The sequence below is a fragment of the Lontra canadensis genome, unplaced genomic scaffold (genome assembly GCF_010015895.1).
Source record: "Lontra canadensis isolate GAN:19392208 unplaced genomic scaffold, GSC_riverotter_1.0 scaffold23, whole genome shotgun sequence".
NCBI classification, from domain to species: domain Eukaryota; kingdom Metazoa; phylum Chordata; class Mammalia; order Carnivora; family Mustelidae; genus Lontra; species Lontra canadensis.
Genome location: NW_022631017.1, coordinates 17,878,262 through 17,898,703, shown reverse-complemented (window position 1 = coordinate 17,898,703; position 20,442 = coordinate 17,878,262). Strand labels below are relative to the sequence as shown.

At 34.7% G+C, this 20,442-nt stretch overlaps 1 protein-coding gene across 1 annotated transcript in view; it reads left to right on the top strand.

The window, feature by feature from the left end:
- Window positions 1-20,442, top strand: part of TRDN (triadin) — a 391,390-nt gene that overhangs the window by 333,961 nt on the left and 36,987 nt on the right. Inside the window, exons 24-30 of the mRNA XM_032862438.1 lie at window positions 6,802-6,828; window positions 7,311-7,340; window positions 11,155-11,184; window positions 12,979-13,026; window positions 15,020-15,067; window positions 16,346-16,363; window positions 18,384-18,428. Coding sequence (XP_032718329.1) covers window positions 6,802-6,828; window positions 7,311-7,340; window positions 11,155-11,184; window positions 12,979-13,026; window positions 15,020-15,067; window positions 16,346-16,363; window positions 18,384-18,428 — 246 coding nt within the window. The remainder of the gene's footprint in view (window positions 1-6,801; window positions 6,829-7,310; window positions 7,341-11,154; window positions 11,185-12,978; window positions 13,027-15,019; window positions 15,068-16,345; window positions 16,364-18,383; window positions 18,429-20,442) is intronic.

Below are 20,442 nucleotides of genomic sequence, written 5' to 3'. Positions count from 1 at the left end.
TTGGGAACCGCTTCTCTAGGACCTAGACCGACAAGGATATCTCAGAGAGAAAATGCACAGAAACATAACACACATATACCCTGTATAGTTTGTGAAATCTGGTGTGTTTATTTTGGAAAACAAGAAAGTAGTCGAGATGATTTCTAAGATCCCTCCACTTTAAAAATTTTCTCATTACATGTTGTAAAATTTATAAGCTCCTACTGATTTTATACCAAATTCTTATCTTATATTGAAATTTAATGGTTTTATTTAATGATACTCAATTAGATTATCTAAGTAAAAATTTTCTGAGGTCTTCATACTTATATGTCTAAAATAATGCTACATTTAAGCATTTCACAAAATTCAAATGTTATGATGTTTAACTGAATGGTCTTGACTAAAATTAAAGTATAATAAATCCATATGGAGGGCTCTACTTTCCTCATTAGATCCAATAACGAGGAACTTTCTGTGATATTAATCAAATTATGAATTTTTTGAATAAATTCATGAAAGTGCAGTTTCCTACTTCTGCTTGTGAATTTTACTTTTCTTAGTTTTGAAATTTAAAGTCTAAATGACCTCATAATGAGTAGGCTTTAGGACACCGTTGATTGGTTATGTTATATATCTATCATATTGTAGAGGTGGTTAGAGTGTTTAAGATAAACATAGCACAGAGATAAAGCTACTTCATTAGTGAATTAAGATGGCTATCTGATAATATATTTAAGAGATGTTTAAGTATTTGTGGATATGTGGATTAGAAAGATAATTAAATGGGCGCTTGGGTGGCTCACTCAGGTAAGTGTCTCCTTTCAGCTCAGGTCATGATCCCAAAGGTCCTGGGATGGAGCTCCTCATCGGGCTCCCTGCTCAGCTGGGAGCCTGCTTCTCTCTCTCCCTCTGCCAGCATCTCGCCCTGCTTGTGCTCTCTCCCTACTCTCTCTGTGTTAAATAAATAAATAAATAAAATATTTTTAAAAAGTCTTTTAATGAAATTATTCCATTATTTTTTTTAATTTTATTTATTTATTTGACAGACAGAAATCACAAGTAGGCAGAGAGGCAGGCAGAGAGAGAGGAGAAAGCAGACTCCCCGCTGAGCAGAGAGCCCGATGTGGGGCTCGATCCCAGAACCCTGGGATCATGACCCGAGCTGAAAGGCAGAGGCTCTAACCCACTGAGCCACCCAGGCACCCCTGAAATTATTCCATTATTGATCAATGTTAATAATTTATCAACTTAGAGAAAAATATGTTATAATGCAGATCATTTAAAAGTCTTTATTGACATTACTCTGGCCCATTTCTTGACCCAGAATTGTTATTACACTAAGCTACATAGATCTGTGTTCAATATAAACCCTTGGCTATTGATGCATACATAAAACTTGACCGTTAATATTTCTTTGAGGGTCAAATTCTGTACAAAAACATTTATTGGTATATTAGATAATAATATATTACTGTGTCAGAAATACTTTATTTCTGATCAAATAGTAATTAGATACATCAGAAAATATAATATCCAATAGCATAACACAGGGATGTGTATTGCTCTTCTTTTCTTTGTTTTTGTTGTTTTGTTGTTTGTTTTTGCTTGTATCTTAAGGAATTGATACCCATTGAGGAAGGCACACTTGTTCTTTATTATAGAAAACATAGAAAACATATGTGACTCCTGAAGATGACATAGCTAGGGTCATGACCTAGAGTTGGATATCAGGAGCAATTGGAACTGTTACCTAATCATTGCATGAATAATTTAAGATTTATTATTTCACATCCCATACAATATTTAATAGGATTATCAGTAAATAACTTTTACTGCATTCACCTCAATTATTTAGAAGTAACAAGTTAATCTTGAAGAGAATGTCAAATGAGGTGTGACTTAAAGGTAGCAATTCCATTTATTAGGACTTTGCAGACTGTACATTTGGTTATATCCAGTTACTTTTTTTTCACGTTTAAGGTATCTTTTCTAGAATGTGTAAGTTTGTTCCCTTAGCTAATTTACCCATTTATAACCCAATAATGGTCCTTCCTTAGGTCAGCCTCTAACCTGGCAGCAGCAATGGTCTCATAGCCTCATAATGAGGCATGTGCCCTAGCAGGCTTCTGATGAGAGGCTTGCAGTCCTGATTTGCACTCAGTTGTGGGTATAGAATATTTGCATAGTAGATATTCACTTAATTTAGTTGATTCATTTATTGATAAATTCCAATATTTCAGGAACCATGCTAAGCTTTCAAAGCACTATAATTCTTGTTTATATGGAAGTTATAGGATATTGGAGGAGATAATCAAGTAAACACACATCAATACAGTATTATTAGTGTTAAAATATATATAAAGAGAGAGAATACTATTGGAATATGAAAGGTGCACCCAAATCAGTCTGAGAGATTAAGGGGAAGCTATATAGAGTAGCTTGTTTTTTGGATAATATCTGAATAATAAATGAGATTCAGCCAGATTAAAAAGAGGAAGAATGTTCTAGACAGGGAGATCAACAGAAAAGACAGCCCAGAGACAAAAGACACCCTAAGAGAGTGTTTAGAAACACAATACTTCAGTATGTCTTGAGTGTAGAGTACAAAATGGTGAAGAGAGAGAAGAGGGTGTTGAGATACAGAGATTTGATTCATTAATAACCTCACAGACCAGGCAGAGGCAGCTGGAGTTCACAAAGACGGTCCATGCTATAGGCTGAGATGTGATATATGAAATGATTGCACATGCATTCTGGAAAATCCGGCTCCAATGTTGAAAGAAGAGTGAGGGGAGGAAGCCTATGTTTTCATGGTCAGGTTGGGTGTTCATGGGGATTATGGGGAGAAGCAGTGGTGGGCTGGACTAACGTACTGGCATAGTGTATCTGTTTCCTAGGGCTGTGGTAACAAGTACCACAAATTGGGTGACTTGAAATAACAGAAATTTATTATCTCATCATTCTAGAGACAGAAGTCCAAAAACCAAGTGTAGGCAGGGCCATCGTCTCTTTGAAGGTCTGGAGGAGAATCTGTTCCATACCTTTCCCATAGCTTCTGGAATTGCCAGCAGACCTTGGTGTTCTTTGGCTTGAAGAATAATCATTCAAATCTCCACCTCTGTTATTACATGGTATTCTCCCTCTGGGTCTTCACATTATCTTCCCTCTCTCTCTGCATGTCCGTTTCTGAGTCTCTTCTGCTCCTCTTATAAGAAGTCCAGTCATACTAGATTAGGACCCATCCTACCTAATGACAGCATCTTCATGTTATCTGTAAAAACCCTATTTCTAAATAAGGTCACATTCACAAGGTACTGAGCCTTAGGACTTCGACATAACTTTTGGGGGAACACAATGAAATACATAAGGCAGAATGTAAAGAGAAAAGTAGAATAATTAGAAAGACAACATAAGCAGCAACTGAAATTGACTTGAAAAAATATGTATATATATATATATTTTTTTTTTAAAGATTGTATTTATTTATTTAAGAGAGAGAGAGATCACAAGTAGGCAGAGAGGCAAGCAGAGAGAGAGGGGGAAGCAGGCTCCCTGCTGAGCAGAGAGCCCAATGTGGGGCTCGATCCCAGGATCCTGAGATCATGACCTGAGCCGAAGGTAGAGGCTTAACCCACTGAGCCACCCAGGCGCCCCTATATATATATTTTTAACGTACACACACACACACACACACATATATGTATATATATGTAAAAAACAACCCTGAGGGTACCTGAGTGGCTCAGTCAGTTAAGCGTCTGCCTTTGGCTCAGGTCATGATCTCAGGGGCCTGGGAACTAGTCCCATGTTGGGCTCCCTGCTCAGGGGGGAGTCTGTTTCTCCCTCTGCCCCTCCCTCTGTTCATGATCTCTAATTAAACAGCTTCGTGGAATTAATAGTTGTCCAGTATTTATCACAACCTGATTATGGGAATGAGTAGAACTTACAAGTGAAGATTTTCTTAAGTTGGCTTGGCTTCAAGTGCATAATTGAACAACCTTATATTTGCATACAATTTCTGCGTGTTTGTGATTTTAATGTAACTGTGCTTTTATGCTTGCATTTAGTCAGAGTACATTGCTATACACTTAAGCCGTACTGATTAGGCCCAAAATAACATTTCTCTTATTAGAGTGTGCTTGGTATAGTATAATTGGTCCATAGGAGAGCAGAGGGTGGAATCTTGTAAAAACTGTTACATATTTATGGTAGGGATTTTTTAAAAGATGTTATTTATTACATTATGCTACATTATACTATTTTTTTCCCCCCCGAGAACACATGAAACAAATTTATCTCAGGTAACAGTACCACGAATTGCTATGCCAGGAATTCTCCTTAAAAACTTATTTATGTTTTAACATATTTTGAATTTTATAACTGATTGCACCTTTTATCCTTGTCTGAGTACTAGAAAGCTAGTACTAGAGATGGATTGTTATGCCAAGTCCAAGGAAATATGTAGTAATTTTAACATGCATTTTGTGTTCTAATGTAATTCCTGAACTCATACATTTCCCTAACTTCATTTTTCTTGACTCATTTCTCCATCTTTTTTATCTTCTCCTGTTCTCATTAATTATTTCATTTATTTACCTAGTGAAAAACTATAATTGAGTGCACACTATATAATCATGTATTGGGTATTGTACCAGTTCCTTGGATTCAGTGATGAATAAACATTATCTGTTTTCAGATATCTCAGGCTAGAAGGGAAGGTATTCATTCAAGTTAATATATATAGTAGATTGTGATTAACAATGATCAAAAGTTCTAAAAAATCATATTGGTGCATAAAAGGGAATGCAGCCCAACCACTTTAGATAAAAGGCTTTTTGAAAAAGAAATGGTTGAGCTGAGGCCTAAGTAGAGGGTAGCCAAATAAAAAGTGAAGAGAACAAAACCCCCATGAAAAAAAAAAAGTTAAAAATCAAAACCTCTGCATAAATTGTGAGATATTGCAAGTTTGGGAAGTAGAAGATTCAATGTTGTTAAGATGTCAGTTGCTCCCAAGTTGATCTATAGATTCAATGCAATTTCCATCAAAATCCCAGCAAATTATTTTGTGAATGCTGAAAAGTTGATTCTAAAACTTATGTGGAATGGAAAAAAATAACTCACAGCAATCAACACAATACTGGAATTCAAGATCAAACTTGGAAGATGGACACTACCCAACATCAATCCTTACTGTAAAGAACTACAGTATTGTTTCATTCTCTGCCTTCAAGTAGTTTCCTTGTAAACCTATGCTGGCCAATGCTCATGTGAAGATTTAAGGGGTCTTTCACAAATCCCCAAAACTTTATCTCTTTTTTTCTTTGCAGCTCTCTACTTTACATGACTCTGACCTGTGATCTCTAGCTGTCTTGGCTTTCCAGACTCCCAGCTCCATCTCATCAATTTAGCTCCATTCCTGCACTAAAGCCTTATAATTCTCTTAAGGCATTAAGCTGGGACAATCATAGGACAGACCTCATTTTTTTCCCATCACTTAAAAATAACTGTCCTTTATTGTTTATGTCCAATATCTTTAAAGCCAGTGTTTTACACTTTTGTCTGCTTTCTATAGTTTTAAGTGTGAGGACTAATCAGAATAAGTCAAGTGAATGGGAATTTAAAAAGGAAAAAGTGATTGATGAAGTTAGTTTATCTATTGTATTGGCAAGTGGGGCGGTCCGGGTGGGGGCAGAACTGATGACTAGAGAGACCTGATAAATAAAATGGTGGAAATTGAAGCTAGATTTTAGTGATTAATTAAATGGGGGTCAGGAAGTAGAAAAAGCAAATAGAGATGACATTTCCAAAAAGCTGAGTAGAACAATGCTGGAAAGGTACTGGATGATATTTATAAAGGAATATAGATAGAAGGAAGATGCTTTTGTTTACTGTTGAAATCTTTGTTGAGATAAAAAAATAAGGAAAATTAAAACTCACTATGGAGATGGCAGAGGTTGACAACAGCTTTACACTATGCCTATTCATTACATATTGTTGATGGTTGCTTCTGTGTTACAGCAGCAGAGCTGAATAGTTGTGAAAGAAATCACATGGCCTAAAGTTAAAAATATACACTATCTGGTCTTTTTTTTTTTTTTTTTTAAAGATTTTATTTATTTATTTATTTGACAGAGAGAGAAATCACAAGTAGGCAGAGAGGCAGGCAGAGGGGGTGGGGGAAGCAGGCTCCCTGCTGAGCAGAGAGCCCCATGTGGGGCTCCATCCCAGGACCCTGAATCATGACCTGAGCCGAAGGTAAGAGGCTTAACCCACTGAGCCACCCAGGCGTCCCTATCTGGTCTTTCATAAAAAATTTGCCAATCCTTACTAGGGATCCAACAAGCAATAAAAGCATATATTTCTAGTCATCTGGAGTTTCAAATTCAGTAGCATTCATTTTTAGTATATTATACTGGGACCAATAACATTAATAATATTAATGGAAAAGAAAATAGTATGTCTTATATTTTTTTATCTTCATTATTAAAGGATTAGAAGTAATTTTTCAAAATAAAATTATGTGTTCTATTTTAATATTAGATTTAAAAGTTAACATTGCACACACAAGAGTTTGCAAGCAAATTATTGTTAATGGTGCAATAAAATTAAACTAAGAGTTTTATTATTCAAAAATGATTTTTTAATTAGTGATTTTGTGTAGACATTAAATTACATATCCTGTAGAATTTAAATAAAGAAAAGTAGTTGGAGTTTATTGTTTTATTTTGATTTTCAAATACATAATATTCTATCATATTCAATGTCAATTCAATAACAATTTACTGACCTGATATTTAATCATTTTAAAACTTTTTCTAGGCAAAGAAGTCAAGCCTAGGACTCCACGTATGTTATGTGGATGCCAAAAAATAAATAAAATAAATCTTAAATGCATGCTTTTACTCATCCCCTGATTTCATAGTTGAGTATTTTGCTTAAAGCCAAAAGCTTAACTATTTTGTGTAGACAATGTGCTTTAAATCCTCATATTTCTAATACCTTTTGTATGTCTAATATCCTTTGTGTTTCTGAGAACATGCTGTGCTAAAATTTTCCTTTAACCTTTGTTCACCGAAGGTATAAAACAATACCTTTTGTTAACTTCTCATATAACTCTTAATTAACATTTTCATTTTATCTTAAAATAATTTTTACTGTGATTGATAATGAGAACCTTTATTTGTCTGTTTGTATCAATTTACTGCATTTATAAAAAGAAGAAAATGTGGCAGATTAAAAAACAATGAATAATATGTAAAAAGAAATATGCATGAGCACAGAAATATCTTTATATAATCATCATTATTAATGTTCACCTATATTTTTAGAGCCACAAGTAAAAAAGGAAGAGAAACCAGGTATGTATATTTTATGTATAGATTCATACTTGCATTCCACATTTATACTGAGTAGCATATTACCTCTTTGCTAATGTTGTGTCCTAGTGCAAATACTATATAAAAATATTATCCTTTATCAACTCTTTAAAATAAGATGAACATAATATTTATCTATACCACCTTTTCCTAGAAAAAATTCTACTCACAAAGGAGAAACTGCTGAGAGAATTTGATCTGGTTCAGAAGAAGCAATTGATTAATTGAATTGAGTCCCACAGAACCCCTTAGTTTTGCTGATTCCTGTAGGACACAAAATCCTGTCAGAAAAACAGCTCCTCTTGTTTTTCTGGTTTTTTGGGAGCTCCTGAATGAGACAAATATTTCTGAGGGCTACAGTATGCAATAGAAACTTTTTTTTAAAAGAACACGGAGTAATCTGATTCTCAAAACAGTCAAAACTTTGGTTCGTGTTTCCCAACTATTAGTGTTATAGGGCTGTTCTAAAAAAATAAAATACCAGAAAATTGGTTATTACAGTACAGCAGAAATGTACTCTCTCACAGTTCTAGAAGGGAGAAGTCTGAAACCAAGGTGTCAGCAGGGCCATTATTCCCTTGAACTTGTGAGGAAGAACCCTTCCCTGCCTCCTCTGGCTTCTGGTCTTTGTGAGCAATTCTTGGGGTTCCTTGGCCTGAAATTGTATTGTTCCAATCTCAGCCTCTATCATTCCATGGACATCTTCTTCTTTGTGTCTTTCGCTGTGTCTTTTCTCCTCTTGTTGTAAGAACACCAGTCATTTTAGATTAAGGACCCAGCCTACTCCCATATAACTACATCTTAACTAATTACACTTATAAAGACCCTATTTCCCAGTCAGGTCACATTTTGAGGTACTGGGGTTGGATTTCAGCCTACCTTTTGGGAGGACACAATTCAACCCGTAAAGGCCTATCCTCTGGTCCCCCTCAAATGCATGTCCTTCACTTACATACAGCTCATTCCAACATCCCTTGAAGTCATAACCATTTTAGCAACAACTAAGTTCAACAGTTCATCAATTCAAAGTCCCAAATCTCATTATCTTAAACATTTTTGGGTGAAACCCAGGGTATGATTCTTCTTGCAGAAAATTCCTCTCCATCTGCAAAATCAGAAAACAAATTATCTGCTTCCAAAATAAAACAGTGGGTCAGGCTAGGATAGACATTCCTATTTTAAAAGGGGAAAAAAAAAAAAAAAAAAGGAAAAGAAGGGATTATGGGTCCCAAGTAAATCCAAAACATAGCAGGGAAAATTCCATTAGATGTCAGGACCTGAGAATATCCTCTTTGGCTGAATACACGGTCTTCTGGGCCTGGTAGTGGGATGGGTCTCCCTTTCTAGCTCACCTGGGTGGCAGCCCTGACCTCTCTACCCAAGGAGTTCCCATCAACCCAGGTTTTTGAATCTGTGACTCTGCTCTTAAGACTTGTTATTCCTTCGTTTTGTTTCTGTCAGGCAGCATTATTTTTACTTGTATGGAATTCTCAAAAACATGACCAGTTCTACATTCAATTCAGGATCATCCAAGCCATTGGACAGGAGGGTCCTCCACAGATCCTTCCTCATCAACTACATCTCCATTCCTGCCTTCTGCTGAGGTGGCAGATTGGATCTGCAAGTTTGTCCAGCCACTCTCTTGGCCCTGTGTCTGGGGCGCATGTCTGGATAGGTGGAGAATTTTCCAAATCATCAAGTACTTATTCCTTTTGCTTAACAGTTCACTCCTAAATTTATTTTCCCTTTCACATTTTATGATAAGCAGCAAGGAAAAATCAGGCTGCACCTTCCACACTTTACTTGGAAATTTCTTTGGCTAAATATCCATGTTCTTCACTTAAAAATTCTACCTTCTCTTATTGAAACCCAAGTTCAGCGCTCACAACTTGAAAGCCAATACCCCAGAAAAAAATGTTGGTTGCAAAGGAAAGTTTGCTTTATTCAAGGGGCTGGAGAGATGGTAGACTGAGGTCCAAAGACCATCTCCCAGTTTCCTAGTTAAGAAGCAGGAGGTTTTAAAGGGGAAATTCAGGGTGGAAGATTACATACATATTGATGAAGAGGATGGGGAAAGTTATGATTATTCGTGAGGGAAGCTGGAGCATATGCACTGAGCAAACATATATGTAGCATCCATCTCATGTTCACCTTGGGGTGGAGACAACACCAGAACAAGGCAAAGTTCAGCCTTTGATATTAGGAGGCCCTCTTAGGATGAGGAAAAAGAACTGTGGGCAAGCTCTGAGTGCTGGTATAACTTGGATGGAGTCTTAGGCTTGTTATCTGAGGAAGAAGTTCAGAGCCTTGCTTATTCATAGGCTGGAAACTTACAAGTTGACCTTGAGTCCAGGCCTCTATTCAGACAGCTAGTGGATTTGTTAGTGGAGTCTGAAAAACAAAATAGCTAACTAGGAGAAACCATTCTTTGAAAAACAAGTTTCAAAGCTTCTGCTAGTTTCAACTTCATTGACCCTATGTGTCGTGGTTCCACTGTCACCCAACTGAGGAACACAATTCAAACAAGTTATTTGCTACTTTATAACAAAAATCACCCACACACGACCCAATAACATGTTCCACATTTCCTTCTGAGACCTCACCAGAAGCACATTTAACATTCCTATTTCCAGCAACGATTTGTTGATATATATATTTGATGAGGGTATATATATTTTCTAAATTGTCAGAAACTTTCTTTATAGCTCTCCTTAATACTTTCTTAAGTTCTCAGCAGAATAGACTTTGTCAATATTGCTGCCAGTATCCTTTTCAAGGCAATGTAGGGTTTGCTAGTTTGTTTGTTTGTTTCTCTATCAAGTGTCTCAAAAATATTCCAGCCTCTACTCATCAGCCAATTCCAAAGGCACTTTTGCATGCATGTGTATTTGTTACAGTAGCACCCCATCTCTTGGTATCAAATCTATTAGTTTCCCTGGGTAGCTGGAATAAAGTGCCACAAACTGGATAGCTGAAAACAACAAACATTTACTCTCACACAGTTCTAGAGACTCAAAGCCCAAAGTCACATTGTCAGCAGAGCCATGGTCCTTTTGAAACACGTGGAAGAGAATCTTCCCCAGTTTCTTCTTGCTTCTGGTGTTTGTGAATGATCCTTGAAGTTTGTTGGCTTGTAGATCCATCACCCCAAGCTCTATCTCTATCGTCGCATAGGCATCTTCTCCCTCTGTATTTCTATTTCTGTCTCTCTTTTCCTGTCCTTATAAGGACACCAGCCAGATTGGATTAATTAACGACCCATTAAGGGTCCTTAATTAAGGACCTGCTCTTACCTTGTCTCACCTTAATTAATCACATCTACAACAACCCTATTTCCAAAAAAGATCATGTTCTGAGGTATGTCAAGTAAGGAATTTGACATAGCTTTTTGTGGGATACAATTCAAGCCATAACACTATGTGTCTAAATTTCTAACTCATATGAGTACTCACTGAAATATATTTCAAAGTTACTCTTCTTATTCTTGCCATCAAATCATTTACATTGACACTGAAACTATACTCCACAATAATCGTCTTAAGGAAACATAGAAAATTCAACTTAAAATCAATTAGCAGTAGAAACAGCTTAATGGCAGATAAGTACACTGCATGAAATTAACTATTGCGTGTTTAATAGACCAGCACTAACAAACCAGCAGGAAACTGAAATAATTTTTAATAAAATTCTGCCTTTTTAATTATGGTAAGCAAAATAATATAATTTCCAGAAATGAGTTTATGCTTTAGTTTATTTTTCCAGATTATGAAATTTCTGCTTTTTGTTTTCCCTTTAGAGTCACAAGTTAAAAAGGAAGCAAAATCAGGTAAAAATATTTTTTATTCTCAAATAGATACAGAACTGATATTGCCTTCGTTTTGGAACTAAAAAAGGCTTACCACTCACCACTGGAGATTTACAGTCTCCCAGAGCCTCATTATTTTTCCTACTTTGCAGCTAAATATGCTTTTATAGGACTGGACTAGCTGAGAACAGGGATATTCTGTAAGTGAGAACATCTAGAATATATTTTTTAATGGACTGCAGCACACACTCTAGGTTTCAGGAGACATCTCTTGGAGTCCTTAAAACCCTAGTGTGATCATATTTAATTTGTAGACTTATTTCCAATGACATAGCAGAGTTATAAAATCACAGAATCAAAGGCTACTGGGATTTGAAGAGAAAAAGGACAAGAACTTACTAAGCATCTATTATGAGTTTAGACATAGCATACTATCTATTTTTATTTCTAATATACCATTATGAGAGACATGCAATAGGACAATTACTATTAATATTTAATGTCTGTGGAAACTGTTCAATAGACTAATTTCAGAAAATAAGTTATTTTTCCAAGATTTTCAAGCTAATAAATGTTGGAGCTAGGATTCTGCCCATGTCTGATTTACTCAAAACTCCCACTAAGATATTGTTCCAGACTAACAATCATTTTATTAAGAGGTAACGTTGAGCTAAAATCAGGATGATCTTTCCAAGTTTACATTGCTATTTAGTGTTTAAGTCCTTGCTCTGGTACCAACTAGATACTGACCTGAGGCAAGTTAAAAAAAACCCTCAGGCTCTATGGAAACTATTTCTTCACTATAAAAAATTACACAGCAGAATTCCTCAATATCAACAAATTCAAGAATCCAAGTTAAGGTGTATGGACCATACTATCTTGCTCCTTTAATTCTCACCAAAGCATACCTAGCAACTGATCATAAGCTAGATTCTAGTTGCTCTTATAAATAACATATTTTTAATGTATCAAAGCTTATACATGCCTATTGTCTTATTTTTTTTTAATTTTTATTTATTTTTTAAATTATTTATTTATTTAAATAATGTCTACACCCAACATGAGGCTCAAAATCATGACCCAGAAATCAAGAGTCATACTCTTTGGACTGAGACAGCCAGACACTCCCTAAGAACTACCTAATGATTTATTTTCCTGACTTCCTTTTTTTTATTTTTGGGTTTTTTTGTTTTTTTTTTTTTTCCTGCAGATGAATGTTACCAGATGGAAACATTTTGCATTTTCCTTACATTTTTTTTAAAACCAGAAGCCACACACCATTTAAAACTTCTACTTAGGCCTAATGCCATTTAAAACTTTTAGTTGTTATTATAAAATACCACAATTTTGCATGTAATTTGATTGAGTTTATTTTTTTCATAATGAATGTTTCCTTTTGAACTTCATCTGAAAAAATACTCAAATACATGGTATCTATATATTAATTTCATCTTGTCAAAATAAATCTTCACAAGAAAATTTTAAATAATTTCAGTAATGTATATTTGCCATCTCTACTTTGGCATTTATGCTTTATTACAGCCTATGCTTTGGAATTATAAGTGCTTAAATGTAAATAAGAATTCTTGGTATATTGTTTCATGCAACCAAAACCTTCAGGTTTTTTCATACAAATTAAAATGACATGAAAATTTAGAAACAGTTTTTCTCCATGGACACATTTGTTGAAATCTGTCTGTTATTTTCTGCTTAATAAATAACTAGCCTATGAAACAGAAAAAAAAAAAAAACCACCATACGTTAACTTACAAAGCTTCTAAACATCTGAAAAGTTTTTTTTATTATTGCTTTCAGAACAAGACATAGCAAAAGCAGAAAAGACTGTTTCTCATGCAAAACCAGGTATTATGCAGGTGGTATCCAAATTGTTTCTCTTTGTTCCAGTTTCAACAGGATGAAGAGCTTAATGTGTAACCTAAATTTTTCAGGGATGATTCGTGTCTTAAGTCATCCAACTTCTAGAACATCTCCAATTTTAGTCATCTTCACAATGTGTTTTAACTGAGGACTTGACCTGTCAGGTGTAACTAGACAGCTAGTCTATCCCTTCCCATCAGAGATTTAGCTTAGCATGAAAATCATCACCGCCAGCACTCAGGTGAATGAATGGGTTCTACACTTTGTTTTGTTCTCTCCTGATTGAAGCAAGACATCCTTGGGAAACTTGTAATCCAGAATGGCTCATGTAAGCATGATCATCTTGGATTCCAAAAACCCCACGAAAAATAAATCAACATTTCTCCCTGCTTCCTTTCCTCTTTCCTTCTTCCATCTTTGCCTCATTTTCTTTGGTTTTCATTCCTGGTCATAATTATATTTTGAAGATAGTAGAGGTAAGCCAGTGTGTTGCATTCATAAAAAGACATACAGAATTTACCAAGACAAATTTACAAATTGTTTTTTATTTAAGAATAAAAACTTTTAATTTTCTGTTTATGCTAATTAAATATGAGTTTAATTTGGAGGCAGTCCCAAGCCTAAGTTATTCTATAGAAAATTGTCCTTCATTCCAGGCTGAATTATTTACCCAAAGTTATGAATGTGGTTAAGTTAGAATCTTTAATAAGTTAAAAACATACTTTCAGGGCACCTAGGTGGCTCAGTCATTAAGTGTCTGTCTTCAGTTCAGGTCATGGTTGCAAGGTTCTGGGATTGAGCCCTGCATTAGTCTCTCTGCTCAGTGGGGAGTCCGCTTCTCCCTCTGCACTCCCCCTGCTTGTGTTCCCTTTCTTGCTCTCTCTCTATCTCTCTCTGTCAAATAAATAAAATCTTTAAAAAAAGAAAAGTACTTTCTCTAAGCATATCTTATTACACTTTCAAAATTTTTGCTGTAGAAAAACTGCTTAAAATGGGTTTGAGTCCATTTGATTCATTTCCCTATGCTTTAAAGTATAGGAGACACCAATAGGAATAGAAAAAGCAGACCTGGAGTATGAAGAGCCAGGAATTAGCTGTCTCCATTGACATAAGCAGAATCTTAGAAAGAACTTTTAGAACTTCCTCATTGAATAAATAATAAAACTCTGTTACTTTCCTGACTGTCCCAAGTGTCCGTCATTTTGAGCTGAAATACAGAGAGTGAGAGTTCAGTCTTGAGAGCACAGCAAGCACACTGTCCTCCGGGCACACCTTTCTTTTATTTTAGTGGTAATATTCATACTCTAAATTCTGCTTCCCAGGGAAACGTTCTCATTGACTCACTCACACTGCTGAATTTTTTAAAAATTTAATTTTACATAGGATCACTGCAATAATCTCTCTACGTTGACCCAATCTCTTTGACTACATCTATAAAGGCATAGAGGACAGAAGACATCCCATAAATGTATCCCTTTTGCCTTTCCCCAGCTTTGTACTGTAAAACTTGGGTCACTAAGCTAACTCTGGGTTCCCATAGAGGATTCTTGCCCAGGAAAAATTTTTTTTTAAATTGCTTCTTCCTGTTCAAATTCGATTATTAAAAAAGGATTATTGTTTTATAAAACAACCCCTGTGTAGATAAATACAGTGAAAAACAGGGAAAGCAAGGGGTAGCGTATGTATTGGCAGAACAGAGGATAATTCCAATTAGGAAAACTTTTATGAAGGATAGTTGCCAAGAATGTCTGCAGCTGGACACGTTTTCTTTGTGCTCCATCCAATTTGAATAGAAGATATCACTTGCTGCTTTACTGGAAAAAAACCCAAAAAAACAAAAAAGCAAAACACAGCTAAGTTTTTCTCAGGATCGGTGTTATTTCAAAGAGAAAACAAAATATCATAGTTGACATATGTCATTGTTTTATGCCGAGGCATTTAAATTTTCTACTTGTGTTAACATTTTTTCCTATCACAGAAGAAAAAGTTGTCAAGCAGGTAAAAGCTACCACAATAGAAAAAACAGGTAAATAAGATATTTCATCTTTTCCTTCTGTGTATCAGTTTTATGTTATGTGGGTACACACACACACACACACACACACATATCATCATCATCATCATCATCATCATCATCATCACTGAAGTGTGATTTATGGCACTTTAGTGCCATAAATTCTAAGATTGTGAATTCTTGTAAATAGCTGAAAAATATAGTCAATAAAATTAACAGTGGAGTACTAGCATGATGTAATTCAATTATTTGTGATTGATCTAAACTTACACATAACTCGTGAGGTAATCCAAGTAATACATTGATAATCATATACTGCTAGGTGTTTAATCTTATTTTAAAACCACCTTTCCTCGAATAGTAAAATCACAAGAATCTGAAACTATGAAATTTGTTCTTCATGCATTAGATAGAATAATATCCTTTAATGAGGGTTCTACAGATAGTTATATGGTTGTATGAACGTACAGAACATATAATATTTAAAATAGTCTATCTCTCAGTATTTTATATGAGAAGAAAAAAATAATGCACACACTCTTGCCATTCTGAAGTTCTTTCCTATAGGGATGAATGGATGTCGTCTCAACTGACATCCTAAACCACCGAATCTCTTCCATTGAATTCCAAGGTGGAAATTCTATCCACCTGGGTAACTGGCAGTTTATGGAGTCCCATTCCTTATTTAAAAAATCATTTCAAAAGAAAAAAGTCTATGAAGTAATTTCTTCATTTTAACTAAAATAATCATGCTAATCAGGATTTAAATACAGTTTCTCAGAGGAAATATAATAGAATTCAGGAAAGAACTAATTATTTATAAAATTATAGACTATTAGCACACGGGAAAGAAATAAACCTTGTAAGGTCATTTACACATCACCTGACATGTTCCTTGTACTCTATTAAAGCCATTATCAAAGCTCATAATTTCACCATTCCTCTAATTTGCACCTTAAGGTGTTAATATGGCTCACTGAGGATCTCATTTTGCTATATGGGCATTCGGGGATTATCAAGATGCTAGCCCAATGTATTTGTGTGCCAATATACAGATTGTTTTAAATTTTGCATACCTTTTGTGTGTCATAATTTTTCAGCGAGCAGTGTGATTGATGTATTTGCTGAGAGTGCAATAATAGTGCTCAGAGAGAATGGAATAAGCTTAATTTAAGCTTAATATAAGAAGAGAACCTAAAGCAAAAAAGAAATAAATACAGAATCTAAAGAGTTTTTTTTCAATGGTTTGCACTCATCAATGTGCCATTTACTTTTCTCCATTATCCACAGTCAAGCCCAAACCAGCAAGTAAGAGATGAAAAGAATAAAGTCTGAAAAGCTTGGCTTGGCTACTTCAGCTTTAACAATTTGCTTGTTTTTTTCTTTAATTGCTGATTTTAGTGTTGCCTTAATCTAAAATACCTGTATAGATGATAAAATAATGTTTTGCTATGGCTTTGACTTCACATCTTTGCATTTCACTACTAATTAATGCTTTGCTATAGTTATACAGAAGAAATCTTTGGAAGTTGTATCACTATGTAACTATTACTAAAAGAGCGACTCCATCTAGACTATAAAATACCACTGAGAGGTTAGAGTGAACCAGCTAGTTCTCAAACACTCATAATGAATAACAAAGAAAATTGAAATGATCATTTCAGTCATCAGTGTTATGAACCACATATTGTTTTTGGTTTATTTAAGTAGCATTAGTTGTACTGTAGGTAGACTTCAGTAGTTAGAAATCCATGAGATTGTAATCATATTGCCATTTTTTTCCTGAAAATCATGGACTTCTCGCATGAGTATGAATGTAAAAAGGTCATCTATTTTACTATTCAGGAATGATTCAGAGATTACAGTGGCAGAGAGTTTAAAAGCTGACTATTGGGCTCAGAAAGGCATAAACATGGGTTCACTGTCACACTGGTAGTAATTAAGTCCAAAATTGTGTCCAGATTGTGATGTTGGTCCTCCACTGCTGTGTATTTATGAAACACAACTACAGTGAAAGCATGTTGGTCAAATATTCCCTGGATCCTACAGGAAAAATGGATTGACACAGCCCGAAGATGAATTTGATGAGATCAGATAGGAGACCATATAAGTGGTTTCAAGAGAGAAAGTGCAAATGTATGGAGCCTAATAGAATATATTCACATTCTAGAACCAATTGCATGTGCTTTAAAGATGGATTTGATATTATTATTGTTATGTAATAATTATACTTTTGTAGTGCTATTATTATGCCAGTTTAAAAAGTTGAATATCAATTTTATTTTGTTTTGCATGCTTATTTAATATTAACATTTATGCAAATTGAATTTATGAAAGTTTTATTCTTACATGCTGGATAATTTATAAATATCCAGTTTAGTCTTATGACAACAGAGGTCCTGCATCTTCCCACCTACTTCACTGTTGATGTATGATGTTGGGGTAAAATAGTAGTACTTTTAGAATCCCCAAATTCAGGAGTGACGGAAGAAAAGAAAAGAAAAATAGTAGTACTTTTAGAATCCCCAAATTCAGGAGTGACGGAAGAAAAGGACAATAATAGCTCAGGAGGACTAACCCTGGGGATGATTAGAAAGAACTAATTCTTGGCAGTGATCGGCTCTATTTCCAACAATTCTCAACATAAGTCCTAGCCTATAATGGCTCCATCTGAAATTCCACTCTTAATGAAAGACAGAGCTCTCTTATTTTTATTTCAGGTGTTTTTCAGAGGGCTAAGAAGGAGTATCAATTACACATTTGATTCCATTTGACCTTTTCTAGACTCAGTTGAGATTCATCTGGAAAGAGAGGGTGGACCAGGAAAATGAAAACACAAAATGTGATACTTTCTGATATAGGGCTGGTTCAGGTTAAATTTTCAACAAGAAACTAGTGTCCAGCACAGATTGCTTCTGACCTGGCAGGAAAGGAGCTAGAAGGAATCAGAAGGGTAAAAAGGGGGACTTATAAGATGCCAAAGGCGAATGTCATTTTTTAAAAAGTATCAGCAAGGAATGACTCTACCTTTGGAAGAGAAAGAAAATTCCTCTTTTTTTCTCCTCTTTGTCATATTCTATCCTCTTCTTACACCACATGGCCCCAAGAGGGCTAGAACCTTATGTACTATCTTACAGGTTACCCTGAGGATGAACTTAACCATGTTTATAATGTGTTTCTATGGCAATGTTCTTTCTGTGTTCCAACATGCAAATGACTCTGAGGGCATGCTTCCCGCAGAAACTGACGATCACTTACAAAGACATAAATAAGAAATGCTTGCTACACAATCCACAGCCTGCCAATTAATTTTAATTTCTCTTTCTAGAAAAAGGTGAACACCAAGAAAAAGAATCTCCATCTACAAAAACAGGTGCTTTTATATTCTGTCTTAATTCACTATTTTTATTAAAGTAAAAATTAAAACATATAAGCGCTTTTCATCTTATTTCTAGTACTGTTTAGTCTTGTGGTTTTCTAGTAAAATCTAGTTTATCTGACATAGGGTCATGTTATTGTTGACAATCAAACATTTTGCTAAATATTATAACCAACATATATAGGATTGCCAAACATGCTATTATAATACAGCAGTATTTTTTTTTGTTTGAGTTTTTATTCAAATTCTAGTTAGTGAGCATATATTGTAATATTTGTTTCAGGAGTAGAATTCAGCGACTCTTCACTTACATACAACACCCAGTGCTCATCACAAAGGCCCTGCTCATCACCCATTTAGCCCATCCCCCCACCCACCTCTCTGCCAACAACCCTCAGTTTGTTCTCTGTAGTTAAGAGTCTCTTATGGTTATAATATAGCAGTATTAATGAAATAGTATTGCTTTCATGATTAACAAACCCCTTTCACTGTTGTCAATATTAATATCATTCATCATACTGATTAAGTTGATTCACTGTAGTATTGTAAAATATCTTGCCAAATTACACAAATTCCATTTTACTGAAAACTAATTATGAATTTCAACTTGATATCTTTTCTTAAATATAGAATAGAAAAATGTTAGCTTAATTCTTTAAAAAATTGCTATTCGATTTTTAAAAAGATTTTATTTATTTATTTGAAAAGAGAGTTCAAGCAAGGGGAGAGGCAGAGGGAGAGCAAGTAGCAGACTCCCTAGTGAGCAGGGAGCCCAAAATGGTGCTTGATTCTAGGATGCTGGGATCATGCCCTGAGCCGAAGGCAGATGCATAACCAACTGACCCACCCAGGCACCACTCACTATTTGATTTTTTTAAAAAAGATTTTATTTATTTATTTGACAGAGAGAGAGAAAGTGAGAGAGGGAATACAAGCCAGGGGAATGGGAGAGGGAGAAAGAGGTTTACTGCTGAGCAGGGATCCTGATGCAGGGCTCGATCCCAGGACTCTGGGATCATGACCTGAGCTAAAGGCAGATGCTTAACAAATGAGCCACCCAGGCACCCCTGCTATTTGACTTTTAAAAAATATGATAGTTGTGATGGTTCAAACACTAAGGCATATACTATAGGAGGTTGTGAAAATATTCCTCCTTCTCCTCTCTCTTTTTCTATTCTACCAGTTCCCATTCCCAAAATATCCAATAGGTAATTGCTGTTATTTCTTATCATCTCATTATATATATATATATATGTGTATATATATATATATATATACACATATATATATATATATACACACACACACACACATATATATATACACACACACAACATATATACATATATATACACATATATATGTATATATATATTTCCCCACTTTTATTTACACAAAGATTTGTATAAATACTATAAATTACCTTGTCCCTAATATATTTTGAAGATTGTTTAATCTCAACACATGAAGAATTTCTACATTAATAGTATTCTATTGTAAAATTGTACAAATTACTTAACTAATCTCTGATTGGTGTGTTTAAGTTGTCTAACAAGCTTTTGTAATGATATTCAATAATAAATATGTCTACCAATCTAGTTTTGTGAATTTATTTTTGGAGTAAAATTTTTTAAAGTAAAATTTTTTATGAAGTGGTAATTTTTATAGATATTTCTAATTGTTCTCTGATATAAATTGGATTCATTTATATTGCCACAGTTAATTAATTAGAATTAGCTGACACAATTTTGAATGATTTGAATTCTTCACAATCATGACGATATGTTGTCATTTTTTATGAATAAATGAGTCTTTAGGTGTATGACTACATAATCAATGTTTTTAGTTAATAATTTCAGAAGAAAAAGAATATCAGATAAAGAGATCATATACTTAGATGATATAGTTTTGTGTTTTTCACCTACCACTCATTTATTCTTCCTGAGATTTTATTTCATTTATTTAAAAAGGATTTTTTTTTTAAGATTTATTTGAGAGAGAGAGAGCA